The 14,876-nt window shown below is 40.6% G+C and overlaps 2 protein-coding genes across 3 annotated transcripts in view; one reads left to right on the top strand and one right to left on the bottom strand.

The window, feature by feature from the left end:
- LOC113646618 (adhesion G protein-coupled receptor E5) overlaps positions 1-4,712 on the top strand; it is a 20,025-nt gene extending 15,313 nt beyond the window's left edge. For both annotated transcript variants that reach the window (XM_027152988.2, XM_027152986.2), the window contains 9 exons: positions 1-67; positions 721-917; positions 1,035-1,211; positions 1,292-1,486; positions 1,571-1,788; positions 1,955-2,113; positions 2,256-2,427; positions 3,009-3,104; positions 3,226-4,712. The exon at positions 1-67 is cut by the window's left edge and continues 50 nt beyond it. In XM_027152988.2, coding sequence (XP_027008789.2) covers positions 1-67; positions 721-917; positions 1,035-1,211; positions 1,292-1,486; positions 1,571-1,788; positions 1,955-2,113; positions 2,256-2,427; positions 3,009-3,104; positions 3,226-3,270 — 1,326 coding nt within the window. In that variant the 3' untranslated portion in view covers positions 3,271-4,712. The remainder of the gene's footprint in view (positions 68-720; positions 918-1,034; positions 1,212-1,291; positions 1,487-1,570; positions 1,789-1,954; positions 2,114-2,255; positions 2,428-3,008; positions 3,105-3,225) is intronic.
- Positions 4,713-4,858: 146 nt separating this feature from the next.
- Positions 4,859-8,345, bottom strand: LOC113646619 (E3 ubiquitin-protein ligase TRIM35-like). Its single transcript, XM_047803239.1, has 6 exons — positions 7,918-8,345; positions 7,704-7,799; positions 7,392-7,622; positions 7,280-7,302; positions 6,183-6,329; positions 4,859-5,462 (listed from the first exon to the last, which is right to left on the bottom strand). The coding sequence occupies exons 1-6, from the start codon at positions 8,326-8,328 to the stop codon at positions 5,435-5,437; spliced, it is 936 nt and encodes a 311-aa protein (XP_047659195.1). The 5' UTR covers positions 8,329-8,345; the 3' UTR covers positions 4,859-5,434.
- Between the last annotated feature and the right edge of the window lie 6,531 nt (positions 8,346-14,876).

The following is a 14,876-nucleotide window of genomic DNA, read 5'->3' as shown; positions in this document are numbered from 1 at the left end:
ACACTGAACACGGACAATGTACAGCTTAACACCAGCTGGGAAACAGCAGTGGGAGCTAATTACCCAGGTATACACACACACACACACACACAAACATACACACACACATACACACGCACATACACACGCACACACACATACACACACACACACACACACACACACACACACACATACACACACACACACGCGCGCACACACACGCACACACACACAGTACACACACACACACACATACACACACATACAAACACACACACACACACATACACACACATACACGCACACACACATACACACACACACACATACACACACACACACATACACACACACACACACACACATACACGCACACATATACAAACACACACACACATACCCGCACACACACACACACACACACACACATACAAACACTCACACACACATACACACATACAAACACTCATACACACACACACACACACACACACACACACATACACACACACACACACACACACACATACACACACACACACACACATACACGCACACATATACAAACACACACACACATACCCGCACACACACACACACACACACACATACAAACACTCATACACACACACACACACACACACACACACACCCACACACACACACACACACACTCACACACACACACACATATAACTACATTGTAATTATAACATTTGTAATATTTATTTTATTCAGGTTTCGCTTTTGTGGCATTGGTCGGTTATAAAACTCTAAATTCCACCAATGTGTCACCTCCGATCAACACGGACACAGACTCCTCACACCAGAACACCACCTACCTACTCAACTCTCGAGTGGTGACGGCGCTCGTCAGTAACACGGACACACACTCTCTGCTCGAGCCCGTCACACTCACCTTTAGACACAAGAATGTAAGGTTAAACACTGCACAGTTTATATTACACTCCTATTAAGGAATCATGTGTTAAACATACCTTTAAATACTTTCCTAACAAACTCGTTTTCTCCATTATTTCTCTTTGCTGTAGGAGAGAGAACTGTCCAAGGGCCTGAACTACAGCTGTGTGTATTGGGCCGAGACCCAGGGTGGAGGGGCGTGGTCAGGGCAGGGATGTGTGAAGGCTGTGTTTAACTCCACCCATGCTGTGTGCTCCTGGAAGCACCTGAGCAGCTTTGCTGTACTAATGGCCCTCTACCCCATTGAGGTAGGAACAGATTTTATCGGATCAGGATGTAGAACCTAATTTTATCATAATGGCAATAATTAATGTCTCTCTCTTTATAGGATACCTTTGAGTTGGTGTGGATCACACGGGTCGGTCTCACCCTCTCCATCATCTGCTTATTCCTCTGTATCCTGACATTCTGGTTCTGTCGCACCATCCGGGGAACTCGCACAACAATACACCTCCACCTGTGTGTGTGCCTCTTCATTGCCAATATCATCTTTCTCTTCTTCATATCTCACACTCAGAACAAGGTTTGTGGATGTACTTGTGTATAATAACCGTAAGCGGAATGTGTGTGTGAGTCTTTAGTGATTGTTTCTGATTCTCTGGTGAAGGCTGGTTGTGCTTCGGTGGCAGCGCTGCTCCACTTCTTCTACCTCGCTGCGTTCTCCTTCATGCTGCTGGAGGGAGTGCAGCTCTACCGCATGGTAGTTCTGGTTTTCCACACCACGCTCAACCAACTTTACCTGTACACTGTAGGATATGGAGTTCCTCTCGCCATTGTCATCATCTCTGCCATCGCCTTCCCCTCTGGATATGGCACCAGGCGCCAGTGAGTGTATTCGTGTGTGTGAAAGGCCACAGACAGATGGATATCAATGTGAAGATTACAAAATGAGTAGGAAAAAAAAGGCAAGTTTATTTTGCTTTTTTTAATTGTGTGTGTGTGTGTGTGTGTGTGTGTGTGTGTGTGTGTGTGTGTGTGTGTGTGTGTGCAGCTGCTGGCTCTCTCTGGACCAGAACTTCATTTGGAGTTTCTTTGCACCAGTCTGCATCATCATCTTCCTTAACAGTTTCTTCTTTGTCATCACCGTCTGGAAACTGGTCGAAAAATTCTCTAGCCTCAACCCAGACCTCTCCAAACTAAAAAGACTCAGGTGTGTGTATGAGTGTGTATGAGTGTGTATGAGTGTGTATGAGTGTGTATGAGTGTGTATGAGTGTGTATGAGTGTGATATCTAATATAATAGATTAATCTAGTTCTTTCTCTCACTTCCCTCTCTGTTCTTTTATTTGTAGGGGCTTCGTGCTGACGGCTGTAGCTCAGCTGTGTGTGTTGGGCGGTATGTGGGTGTTTGGTTGCTTCCTCTTTCAGGATGAGGGGACGCTGGCGATGGCGTACCTCTTCACTCTGTGTAACAGCCTGCAGGGGGTGCTCATCTTCATCATGCACTGCCTCATGAGCAAACTGGTGAGGCACCACACTGACAGTGACATATAGTGTATTACTCTGTATTTTACAGCAGCTAAATGATTCTACGCCTACACCACATTAGTAACCCTATCCTCGTTAACACTAACCTCGACCTCAGTAACCTCACCCATGGGAACCCTAACTTTAACACTAGCAACACTAACTGTGTCCTCACTAATAACACCTCAGACCCTTAATCTCAGTAACCCATTTCTTATCTTCAGGGTGGTACTGTGGGTGGTGTGGGATGTGGTAGCCTAGTGGTTAAGGTGCTGGACTACCAATCGGAAGGTTGTGAGTTCGATTCCCATGTCCACCAGGTTGCCACTGCTGGGCCCCTGAGCAAGGCTCATAACCCTGAATTGCTCAGTTGCTCTGGATAAGGGCATCTGCTAAATGCTTTAAATATAAAAAAAATATATAAATATAGGTACGGTGTAACCACCACCTTAGCAATTAAACCCAACTCGTAACCCCAGTAACACTAACCTCAACCTCAATAACACTCGCCTCAGCTTCAGTAACCTCAAAATCAATAACCACAAGCTCAGTCCCTATTTCTTTGTGCTTCCTGCCAGGTGAGAGAGGAATACAAGAAACTTTTTGGCAGAATGTGCACATCGGAGAAGAAGAGATATTCCGAGTTCAGCAGCAATCAGTCCAGTAACAGTCAGGTATGGTGTGTTTGTGTGTGCAAAAGCTTCTCACTGCTATTTTCTACCTCACGTTATACTCAATACTGAAGCAATTTTCTATATCGCCACAATGAACTTTTGAACTTTGACCTTTTTTCAGCGACCTCTACGGAGCGCTCCAAGCACAGGAGAATCACAAATATGAAGCCAGACAGCATTTAAAGTTACATTTGACTTTACAGCAGGATGACTTACAGACAGCAGAAAGGTCGATAAGAGCGACGCCCCTTTTTCAGGCAGGCTAATGGGCACAGACACAGAAAAACAACTCATTCAGCCAATGAGAACTGAGCTACAAATGCTTATTTCTTCCATCCAGCTAATTGCAATAAAACAGAACATATTTATGCTAAATCTTCCATTCAGCAAATTGCAACGGCTACTAGCTTTGTGCAAGTGAACAAAAGAGAGACTTTTAGAGTAAAACATTCTCAACAACTGAAGAACAAATATTAATCCGTTCATTACGACCGTAATAAGGCAGACGTAAGCTTTGTAAGAATGACCTCTTACCTACGAGTCAATCAGGATGAAGGGAATTAACTGTTTATGCAATATCATTGCTAACAAATCTGTGATTCACTTCTCGCTTATCCGCGGTTTAAACAACAAAAGGTACTTTATGGTGAAAAACAAAACTCCAACAGCATCAAGTTTTTAACCGCTTAATAAACTTATGTATTTATTTAAAAAAAAATATAAGTAAAAATATTGAAATTCTACCAAGTTATCACACGTCGAAGCTAGTCTGCTAGCGAGCTAACACCCAAAAGCACAACGAGGACTTGAGCCTGTGCTTTTCTGTTCTGTCGGGAATGTTTATATGTCACGTTCTTATTAAACCCGCATCTTAAAATTTTTTTAGCTGTTTCGCTTACAAATTTAAAAACGCAAGTCCGTTCCTTATGAGCACAAACCGGATTAGATCTTCTTAAATGGTTTCTTTACCATAAATTGTATTTTTATGTAGTGTCAGAGGTGCAGTAGGGTTCAACTGGAGTCAGCATCATAGCTTAGGTGTGGAGGTGATAACAAACATCTGTGGGCATCAGTACTGTCATGCTATATAGTATGATGGAATTGAATACGCCATAGTAAATAAACCGAATGCCACGTGGGCAGGATATTTCTTTTTTGTTCTCTGTGAGGATTTTGTTCTTTTTAAAATATGAAGTTAAAATAAACGGATGACTTTTCGATAACGATTAAAATACAGACGGTTCTTGATCGTAGACTCTGACATTTGGACCCTGCTGTACGCACAAAGAAACTGATTTTTTTTTTAAATCAGCGAGCACTTTTATTCTTATGTCTTAAGCTTTGTTTATGGTTTCACATCTTATGAATGTGTAATTTACTTTATAGTTCATTTTTCTTAAAAAAAAATACAAATAAATACAAATTTAAAAAAGTTTTGTATCTTTTGATTTGTTTTTAGATTTCAGGTATTTTTGTACTTCCTGCTTTGTTGCACCATTGTGTAAAAAAATGTTTTGATGTTGCACTCTTAAATAAGCTCGGGGTGACACAAACCCCAGATTTGGTACTGATGCATTCTCCAGGCTTAATAAAACACATGTTAATGCACTTTTATTGTCACGTGTTTTTCTCATTAAGGTGGTTAACATCATCCCCGTTGTAAAAATAAAATGGTCGCTTTTGGGTGTGTTTGTGTTTTTCAACCACCTGAGGAGACTAAAGCGAGTGTGTCGGAGCAGTAAAACATGCCAAACTTAATGGAAAAAAAACATTTATTAATAATATTTCTCAAGGATTCTTAACTCTAATACCACTACCTTTAGTCTGAATGACTGCACCGTCTGTTTTATTTCAGTTTTTCGTCTTTGTTCCTACCCTGAAGTGTTTAATCTCACTTTTACCACCGCAATTTCCAACAATAATAATTTACAAAACATTTATAATTTGTTATTCTTTCACCAGCTTTTATATTTTGTCTTGCTTACATTTTACATTTACATTTTCTCAATAGGTCCCAATATATATGTGAATGATTTCATTGTGATGCTAGTGTCAAGATCACTGAAAACCCCCTGTTGTTTATCCATGTCAAGTAAAACACACACTTTCTTAAGCTTGGGTGCTACTAAGGTCTAAGAACATGTACGGTTAATACAAGCGATGACGAATGTAGAGCTGGATAGTGTTTGCCGTTTCAGTAACAACTCCCACAGCCCAATGATCACAGGCTTCCTTGGCTTCCAAACGTGAAAGTACCCCTGATTCCAGAATTCTGCAGAGGCGTATTTCTGGAGAGTTCAAAAGCCGGTACTGAACGGAGGTCAGCTGTTTTAATATTTGGGTTCAGAATTACTGGATCTAAAAAAACAAACAAAAAACAAACAAACAAAAAAACAAATAGCTTGTGATATAATTTTCATTGTAAAGGTTTAAAATTAATTGTACTCTTGTATAATAGCTCATTTATATGAATTATTGGCACAAATGTAAAGGCTACATTTACACATACTGTAGTGTGTTGCCCATATGTGTCTGAGTAACGATTCACGCATGTTACATATTTTAACTCCAATGAGACATATACAGGAAATGTAAACATTCTGGGCTAAAACATTCTGGGCTTAAACATTCTGGGCTTAAACATTCCGGGCTTAAACATTCCGGGCTTAAACATTCCGGGCTTAAACATTCCGGGCTTAAACATTCTGGGCTTAAACCTACAAACGCAGCAATATAATTCAGGCAATCGAGTGCAGAATGTTCAGAGCTCTACAATGGAGAAAACAAAACAACCACTCTATAGGATGATGTACCAACAATGAAGAAGCAACCCCTAAAGACTAGAATTAGCAGCGTATCTTCAGCTGAAGGACAAAGGACACATCTTGGACAGATGGGTTAAAATAGGGGTGAAGGTGGCCATGTATGTCCAGGTAGAAAATCCTTCTCTCAGTAGAGGTGGAGCTCAGGCACGGCCTGCCTCCCATTTTCCATGCTCTATTTTACATCCCAAAGAAGACCTCCGCACAGGTCCACCAGGAAAGCCACACCTAAGGACTTCCCTCCTCTAATTGTTACCTTATCTCCTTTCTCTGAAAACTCTCCCGTATTACTAAAGACCCATTCATCTTCGCACACACTTCGGATCGCAGATTCCTGGTGTGTTTAGCCACGTCGATCATAGCACCTGAGCCAAGATTTATTTCTGGTAGTGTGTGCTTAAGTCTGAAACACACACACACACACACACACACACACACACACACACACACACACACACACACACACACACACACACACACAAACCGGACACAAGTCCATATAAGACTTGCAAATGATCAACATTGTTCAACTTTTACAAAATCTGCTATTCTAGTTATGTTAAATTAGTAAGTAATAGAGCTGGAGCTAAATAAACCAAAACACTATTTAGAAGTGTCATAGGGCCTTTTTACACCCGGTCACTTCGTGTGTTGTCTCTGATCCGATAGCTGTCTGATCTGTTAAAACTGTTCCATTTACATCAGGCCACATAAACGCGTCTCGGCGAACCGGATATTGATCCGATCTTTCTACTCCCGCCCAAAATGCAGATATATTTGACCTCATTTCCGGGGTGACTGAAACGGAACACACTTTGGTGTACGCGGTTTTCAGAACGCAAACAAAAAGAAGACGGAAAAAACTAGTTACGACGTTTATGCTACAAAAAACAGCCTTTACTGTTTGCTGCGTTTTTGCTGGCGGCAGCAGCACGTTTTAAGACCCGACAAGTCGCCTGGGTGAAAGATCACCTGCGAGTGACGTACTTCCGTTTGGGAGGAGTATAGCGCTGATGTATGTGGCTCAAACAACCACATTCATTTACACCTGTCCAGTTTCATCTGAAACGCGTCCCAGGCCACCTCCTGAAGGGGTTTGTACCATCGGGTTTATATCCATCTCTAAAACGTTTCGGAGGGCATTTAGACTTGGTCTTTTTTCCATCGAATAGCTATCAGATCACAGAAAATGCAGGAAGTGACCAGGTGTAAAAAGCCCCATAGTGTACGGCGTACAACCGAAAGTGGATATTATTAATGTTACAAAATTACAAAATTGAAGAAATTGACACAATCATAGACACTGAGCTCTTTTCCCAGCCAGCGCTGAGGTGTGAGAATCATGACGTTTACCTCTCCTCTGTTTCTCTAAAGTTCTGGAAATAAAAGAAAAGAAAACAAGCTTTATTGGATAACCTTTCTTTATAAGAAGAGCATGTCTAAAAACATCAGATAAATTGCGTACGTGTAAGAAAAGACTCTCGTCCTGATTTAGGTCATCATTAATATTTTGGATTTGTTGAGATAAAACAGTTTTCTGTCTGTCAACTTCTGCAATCTTCTCCATAATCATCTCTGTCTTCCTCTTCTGTTCATCTCTCAGTGCAGATATTCGAGCCTCTTCTTCCTTTATGAGGAAGTGATTAAGCATCTTAAACTCCTTCTTTATCTGCATCTCAGTCTGCTGGCCCTGAGACTGGGAAAGAGAACCAGCCTTTGTGTTTTTCCCCACAGTGCCATAAATTACAATATATTTTATAACACAAATATTAAATACCTGGAGTTCTGTGTCTGTGTGGGAAAAGGTGATCCTTTTGGAATTTAGAGTGTTCAGCTTGTTCTCAAGCTCCTTTAAAGGATTCTGAAGTTTATTCTGAAAAGAAGATGTTACTTTACACTTGATATAAAATATTTCTATGTTCTTCTGTGTATCAGGAAAAAATCATGCTAAAAATGTTTCAGACTAAAAGCTATCTATGTTTCTACATTACCTTGTGGTCCTCAGCTGCTTTTTTGATGGCACAAAAGTTGTGGTCTTGATGTTCCTGAGACACACATTTCATACACACCAGCTTCTGGTCATCTGTGCAGAAGAGCTCATGCTTTAAACCATGGACCACACAGAGCAAACCTTCATATTCGGTTGAAATCCTGCGTCTCTTCTCCTCCACAAAACACTCGCACACACTCTTAAGAGCCAGATTCTTCAGTGGAGAGCGATTTGTAACATATCTGCAGATTGGACATTCCTTCACCACCTTCAAATGCCAGTGTAGCTCAACACAATCCTTACAGAAACTGTGACTACAGCGCAGAACCACTGGATCCTTAAAGATTCCCAAACAAATAGAGCATTTCAGGTTTTCTTCCAGGTCGGTGAACCCATGGCGTGGTGAACCCATGGCGGCTTCCTCGGCTTCTAAAGGATATCTGTTTGTTTTTTCTCTCTGCTACAAGCTTTGCTTTGAAAGAAATGAAACTGAATGCTTTTGGGATTTGCTTTGCAAATGGTTGAGAGAGAACCTGGTTTGCATGAGGTTAAGATATCCATGATGATAAATGCAAAGGACACGCTGAGCTCTTATTATAGATATCATAAAAAAACACTTTGTGATTATACACGAACACTCAATGTGTAGCATTCTCTGTATACTGTATACAATCCAGCCTGAAAATGTTCATGAAATTGTTGCCAAAAGCACTAATTTAACTTGTAGACCATCTGGAACTGTTGTCAGATTTCACTGTACAAAAATCTGACAACACTGTTTCATTTGACGTGACTTAAGCGTCTGGAGTCTAAGGGTATTTTTGGGCCTGGTGAAGTTTTGACATACCCTGATATTTGTGCTTTTTTCAGTTGCTTATGAAGATATAAATGGCTAAAGTCTAATATCACTGTAATCAGCACAAACTGGACTACAATAATATGTGAGCAGCATGTATGTACATGATCGTGTTTTTGAGAAAACAATGTTTATGTGTGGTTAATGAAAAATGAAACATTATAAATCACTTGAATAAGGCCATAAAACACATACAGAACATTGGTTCACAGGACTTTTGAGAACTGGATCTTGTAGCGTAGTGTTTTTGCTTCAAAATTATGTGAAAATCATCTTGTTTACTCGCTCACAGAAAACAATATATTGATTTAAATTTTCTAAGACACTTTTTGTTTGAAAAGGTCATATGTGAGTAGGCATCAACTATCATGCATATTAATGTTATTCACACCTGAGAAGACAAAGGCCCGCATAATGAGCTGCATAATGAGCCTTACAGGTAAGTGTGTGACTGAGAGGAGTTTCAAGAAAGAATGTGAACACAAAATAAATGTGTATATTTTGTGTTTGTAGTTTATTTAGAATATTTAACTAGTGCAAACAGTGCCAGACAAGAGATAAGTCAATTCAATTCAATTCAAGTTTATTTGTATAGCGCTTTTTACAATAGACATTGTCTCAAAGCAGCTTTACAGAACATAAACACAGAGCAGAAGGTAAACATAATTAATGATAAAGGAAATAACGAATAATAAAAGTAAAAGAATTAACAGAATAAAAATTCTAGATTATTATTAGATGTATATAGGTCACAATGTGTATGTATTTATTCTCCTATGAGCAAGTCTGAGGTGACTCAGGCAGCAGTGGCAAGGAAAAACTGCCTTAAATTGGTAAAGGAAGAAACCTTGAGAGGAACCGGACTCAAGGGGGAACCCATCCTCATATGGGTGACACTGGGGGTGTGATTGTAATATACAGTCAGTTAAATGTGGTATTGGTGTAAGGATCATGGACTTCAGATATCCTTAGTATCACAGAGTCTAACTGGAGATGTCTCAGGATTCTTAGAGTCGGCCTCGGCTCAGTGGACGTCCAAAGGCTACGTCCCACACAGGACGTTGGGAGCTGGTACAGTGTCTGGATGCCTCGGGATGGGTACAAAGAGAGAAGCAGTGGAAAGGGATTAACATATCTGCTGTTCATAAAAATGTGCAGGTCTGATGTACTGGTGCATGATATTATGGGATGTATTATGTGTACGCCTGACTAAAGAGATGAGTTTTTAATCTACATTTAAACTGGGAAAGTGTGTCTGAGCCCCGAACACTATCAGGAAGACTATTCCAAAGTTTGGGAGCTAGATAAGAAAACGCTCTACCACCTTTAGTAGACTTAAATATTCTGGGAACTACCAGAAGCCCTGAGTTTTGTGATCTCAGAGAGCGTGAAGGATTGTAACGTGTTAGAAGACTAGTTAGATACATGGGAGCTAAACCATTAAGAGCCTTGTACGTAAGTAGCAGCAGTTTGTAATCAGTTCTAAACTTAACAGGTAGCCAGTGTAGAGATGATAACATTGGGGTTAAAGGTCATACTTTCTTGTCCTAGTGAGAACTCTGGCAGCTGCATTTTGGACTAACTGTAACCTATTTATTAAAGATGCAGGACAACCACCTAGTAATGCATTGCAATAGTCCAGTCTAGAGGTCATGAACGCATGAACTAGCTTCTCATCATCAGATACAGACAGGATGTTTCTCAGCTTGGCAATGTTTCTAAGGTGGAAGAAGGCTGTTTTGGTAGTATGAGCGATATGATTTTTAAAAGACAAGTTACTGTCTAATATAACACCAGGTCTTTCATTGTCGAGCTACTAGTAACAGTACATCCCTCTAAATGGGAGTTAAATTGTGAGAGTTTCTGTGCACTGGTTTTGGACCTATGAGTAGTATTTCTGTCTTATCAGAGTTTAACAATAGAAAGTTGCAGCTCATCCAGTCTTTTATCTCTCTAAGGCACTGAGTTAATTTGGACACTGTGGCTATTTCGTCTGGTTTTGATGAGATATATAACTGTGTGTCATCAGCATAACAATGGAAACTAATCCCATGTCTTCTAATAATGTTCCCTAATGGAAGCATGTATATAGAGAAAAGCAGAGGTCCTAGAACTGATCCTTGAGGGACCCCATAATTAACTAGTAATAAACTGGAGGATTCACCATTTAATTCTACAAAATGGTATCGGTCAGACAGATAGGATCTAAACCAGCTTAAAGCCTCTCCATGAATACCTGTGTAATTTTGTAAGCGATCTAGGAGAATGTTGTGGTCTGTAGTGTCGAATGCAGCACTAAGGTCAAGTAGAACTAATAGTGACATACAATCTTGGTCCGAAGCTAAGAACAAGTCGTTTGTAACTTTAACAAGTGCAGTTTCTGTGCTATGATGGGGCCTGAAACCTGACTGAAACTCTTCAAGGATGTTGTTCTCCTGTAAGAAGGAGCTCAGTTGAACAGACACAACCTTCTCTAGTATTTTAACGACATAAACGGAAGGTGTGAGATAGGTCTGTAATTTGATAGTTCATTAGGATCTAAGTTAGGTTTTTTGATGAGTGGCCTAATGACTGCCAACTTAAAAGACTTCGGGACGTAACCTAAAGATAACGAGGAGTTAATGATATTAAGAAGAGGCTCACCAGCTTTATGTAACACTTCTTTCAGTAGTTTAGTTGGGATGGGGTCTAGTGAACATGTTGTTGATTTAGCTGTAGTAATAAGTTTATCTAACTCTTCCTGTCCTGTACTTGTAAAGCTGTGTAAAGCCTTAGGTGAGATTGTGTCACTGGTTGCTCTCATATGTTGAGCGTCACCTATTTTATTCCTGATACTTTCGATTTTATCAGTGAAGAATCTCATAAAGTCCTCACTACTGAACTGTGATGGAATAGTGTGTTCAGATTTCTGATTTTTTTGTTAAACTAGCCACTGTGCTAAATAAAAACCTGGAATTGTTCTGGTTATTTTCTATGAGTTTGCTCAGGTGCTCAGAGCCCTAGCAGTTTTTAGAGCCTGTCTGTAGCTGGACATACTGTCCTTATACACAGTTATAATAACCTCTAATTTAGTTTTTCTCCATTTCCGTTCGAGGTTACAGGTCTCCCTCTTGAGGGTGTGAGTATGACTATTATACCATGGTGCAAGTGTTTTATCTCTAACCTTCTGTAATCTGACTGGGGCAACAGTGTCTAATGTGCTAGTGAATATAGCGTCTATGCTGTTAGTCATTGCATCTAGGTCGTTTGAGTTTGAGGGTACAGTAAGAAGTCCAGACAGATCAGGCAGGTTATTTGTGAATCTGTCTTTGGTGGTCAGAATAATGGTTCTACCGAGTCGATAACGTGGTGAGACACAGTTAGTCTGTTCTATAGGTAGTGAGTACATTATGATGTAATGGTCTGTGATGTCATCACTTTGAGGTATGATATCTATATCAGTGACATCTATTCTGTGTGATATTATTAAATCTAGTGTGTGGTTACGTCGATGAGTTGCACTAGTGATGTTTTGTTTGAGCCCAAGTGAGTTTAGTAAGTCCATAAATGTGAGTCCTAAAGTGTCGTTTGTGTCGTCAACATGAATGTTAAAGTCTCCTACAATTAATGCTTTGTCAAAGTTAACCAATAGGTCTGAGAGAAAATCTGTGAATTCTCTAAGAAAAACTGTGTAGGGCCCTGGGGGTCTGTACACGGTCGATAGAGCAAGAGACATCAGGGATTTCTTTGTGTGCATGTGCGATAGTGTAACATTAAGGACAAGCACTTCAAGTTAACTAAATCTAAATCACTAAGGATAGTGGCGACACCACCTCCACGACCAGTCAGACGAGGCTCGTGCTTGCAGATATATCTATTTATACTATATCTATTTATATCTATTTAGTACTTTTAATAAGTACTAAAAAAATCATAAAATCCACATAAAGTGCATGTGTACAACCTAGTGGAAACTGTGCCAGACAAGAGAACATGCAAACAGACAAGACAGATGCTTAAAATAAATAATAAAGTAACAATATGTATACAAGTAACAATATTGTATATGACCAATACAATATGGCTCTGTTAAAATCTTTAATGGAATCTTTTTTAATCTTTAATGGAATCTGTTAAAACTCGGTGCTTCTTATAGCATTGTTTGGGGGCGTCGATCTTGTTTGCATAGCCCGCGTGAGGTAATTTCCATATGAATGGCGCGCACGCGGTAGGTGGGATCACATTAGCGCTAATGAGGTCGAGCCAGAAAAACTGTACCTCTCTTTACTTACATACAGATTACACAAAAAGACAATATTTGCATTCGATTTTAATTACCTCATTTAAAAGTAGACATTTCAGGCTTTCATTAGACATATGTATCATGTTGGTGTGATAAGTATTGGCGGAGTTATCAGTTCATGTTTGTAACGTGTTTCAGGAAGATGGTCAAGGAGACAGATGTCTGAATGCACACCCTGGTTATTCTCTTTATTTGCCAAAAGCACAGCGTTTTGTTGTTATTATGAAGGCAGTCAAATAAAAGTAGACACTTCACAGTTTCGAATGATGTATTACATGTATGTGTATGACTATGAATGACCGAGTATTTTAAGTGGATTTCAAGTTGAAGAGGAAAAAATGTGCCAAAAACGTGCTGGCGCACCTTTGGACTCCAGAGGGTTAAAGGTCATGTTACCGGCCCCAGACCTAGGGGATATCTGTGCCGGCAGCAAATGATACACAGGTGGACCACCTTGGATCAGAAAATAAACTGAGAGAAACACGAGAGAACAAAAGTTAGATGCGCTCTAAGCGGCAGTCAGTTTATTACTGAGCGCGTTAAACAGGGGGAAGTAGCTCTCTCGCGTGTTTCATGCACACCCAATGTACCCTCTAGTGGTGTGGCGGCTTAATGGCAGATGTTTTTCTGAAAAGCTATAATTTTGTAATGTAATTAAAAAAAATTAAACATGAGAAAATGTATTCTAATGGCCATTAGGCTGCTGCATACAAGCTGTACTGAATGTTCTGTTCTGTCTGATAGATCTCTCCTATGACAAGGCCATCAGTAAGTCTGTCCCCGTAGGAGGAGATATGACCATCAGCTGGAGATACCCACACTCTCACAGGAGTAAGCTGAGGTTTTTCTGCAGGATGCTGCACAGTGGTGTTTGTACTTATAAAAAATCTGTAAAAAAAAAAAAAAAAAAGCAGAAAAATCTTTAAAAGAGCTGAAAATCTCTCAGCACGATGACCAAGCAAAGCAAGTGTGCACCGTGAGCATGAAGAATGTGAGCAAGAAGAATGCAGGTAAATACTGGTGTGGACTTCAAGCAGCTGAGGGATCTGAACATGGATACAAGGTCTACATCACACACATTGTTGTGAGTCCATGTGACCTATCAGATATATAAATACTGTTTAAACGAGGAACTGAAAGATGTGTGTGTGTGTGTGTGTGTGTGTGTATGTGTGTGTGTGTGTGTGTGTGTGTGTGTGTGTGTACATGATTAAACGATAAGGGCGTGTAAACAAGAAACCATTAAATATAAACTCCAGCATGATGGTTATCGACAACAGTATTGTTTTCTGAGTTACTTTCAGTATTGCAATATATTTGAAATAACATATGTACGTATTTAATAAACCCAGTGTTCTGTGATAAGGGAACAAACAATGCTAAATTGAGAAATGCAGCCCATATCTTTTATTACACATCCATCCATCTTCTACCGCTTATCCGGGGCCGGGTCGCGGGGGCAGCAGTCTAAGCAGGGATGCCCAGACTTCCCTCTCCCCAGACACTTCCTCCAGCTCTCCCGGGGGAATACCGAGGCGTTCCCAGGCCAGCCGAGAGACATAGTCCCTCCAGCGTGTCCTAGGTCTTCCCCGGGGCCTCCTTCTGGTTGGACATGCCCGGAACACCTCCCAGGGAGGCGTCCAGGAGGCATCCGAAACAGATGCCCGAGCCACCTCAGCTGACTCCTCTCGATGTGGCGGAGCAGCGGCTCTACTCTGAGCTCCTCCCAAGTGACCGAGTTCTTCACCCTATCTCTAATGGAGCGCCCAGCCACCCTGCGGAGGAAACTCATTTCGGCCGCCTGTATCCGGGATCTCGTCCT

This window comes from Tachysurus fulvidraco, chromosome 18 (genome assembly GCF_022655615.1).
Source record: "Tachysurus fulvidraco isolate hzauxx_2018 chromosome 18, HZAU_PFXX_2.0, whole genome shotgun sequence".
In the NCBI taxonomy this organism is placed as follows: Eukaryota; Metazoa; Chordata; class Actinopteri; order Siluriformes; family Bagridae; genus Tachysurus; species Tachysurus fulvidraco.
Note: the sequence above shows the minus strand (reverse complement) of the source record. Positions and strands in the feature narration are given on the sequence as shown.

Bases quoted from the DNA above. Each gene is read 5' to 3' on its own strand.
- LOC113646619 (XM_047803239.1), bottom strand. From the start codon at position 8,328: ATGGGTTCACCACGCCATGGGTTCACCGACCTGGAAGAAAACCTGAAA. The intron at 7,623-7,703 runs GTATTTAATATT...TCTCTTTCCCAG, and splicing joins ACACAGACACAGAACTCCAG to TCTCAGGGCCAGCAGACTGA. The intron at 6,330-7,279 runs GTAAACGTCATG...TGTGTGTTTCAG, and splicing joins TTTAGAGAAACAGAGGAGAG to ACTTAAGCACACACTACCAG.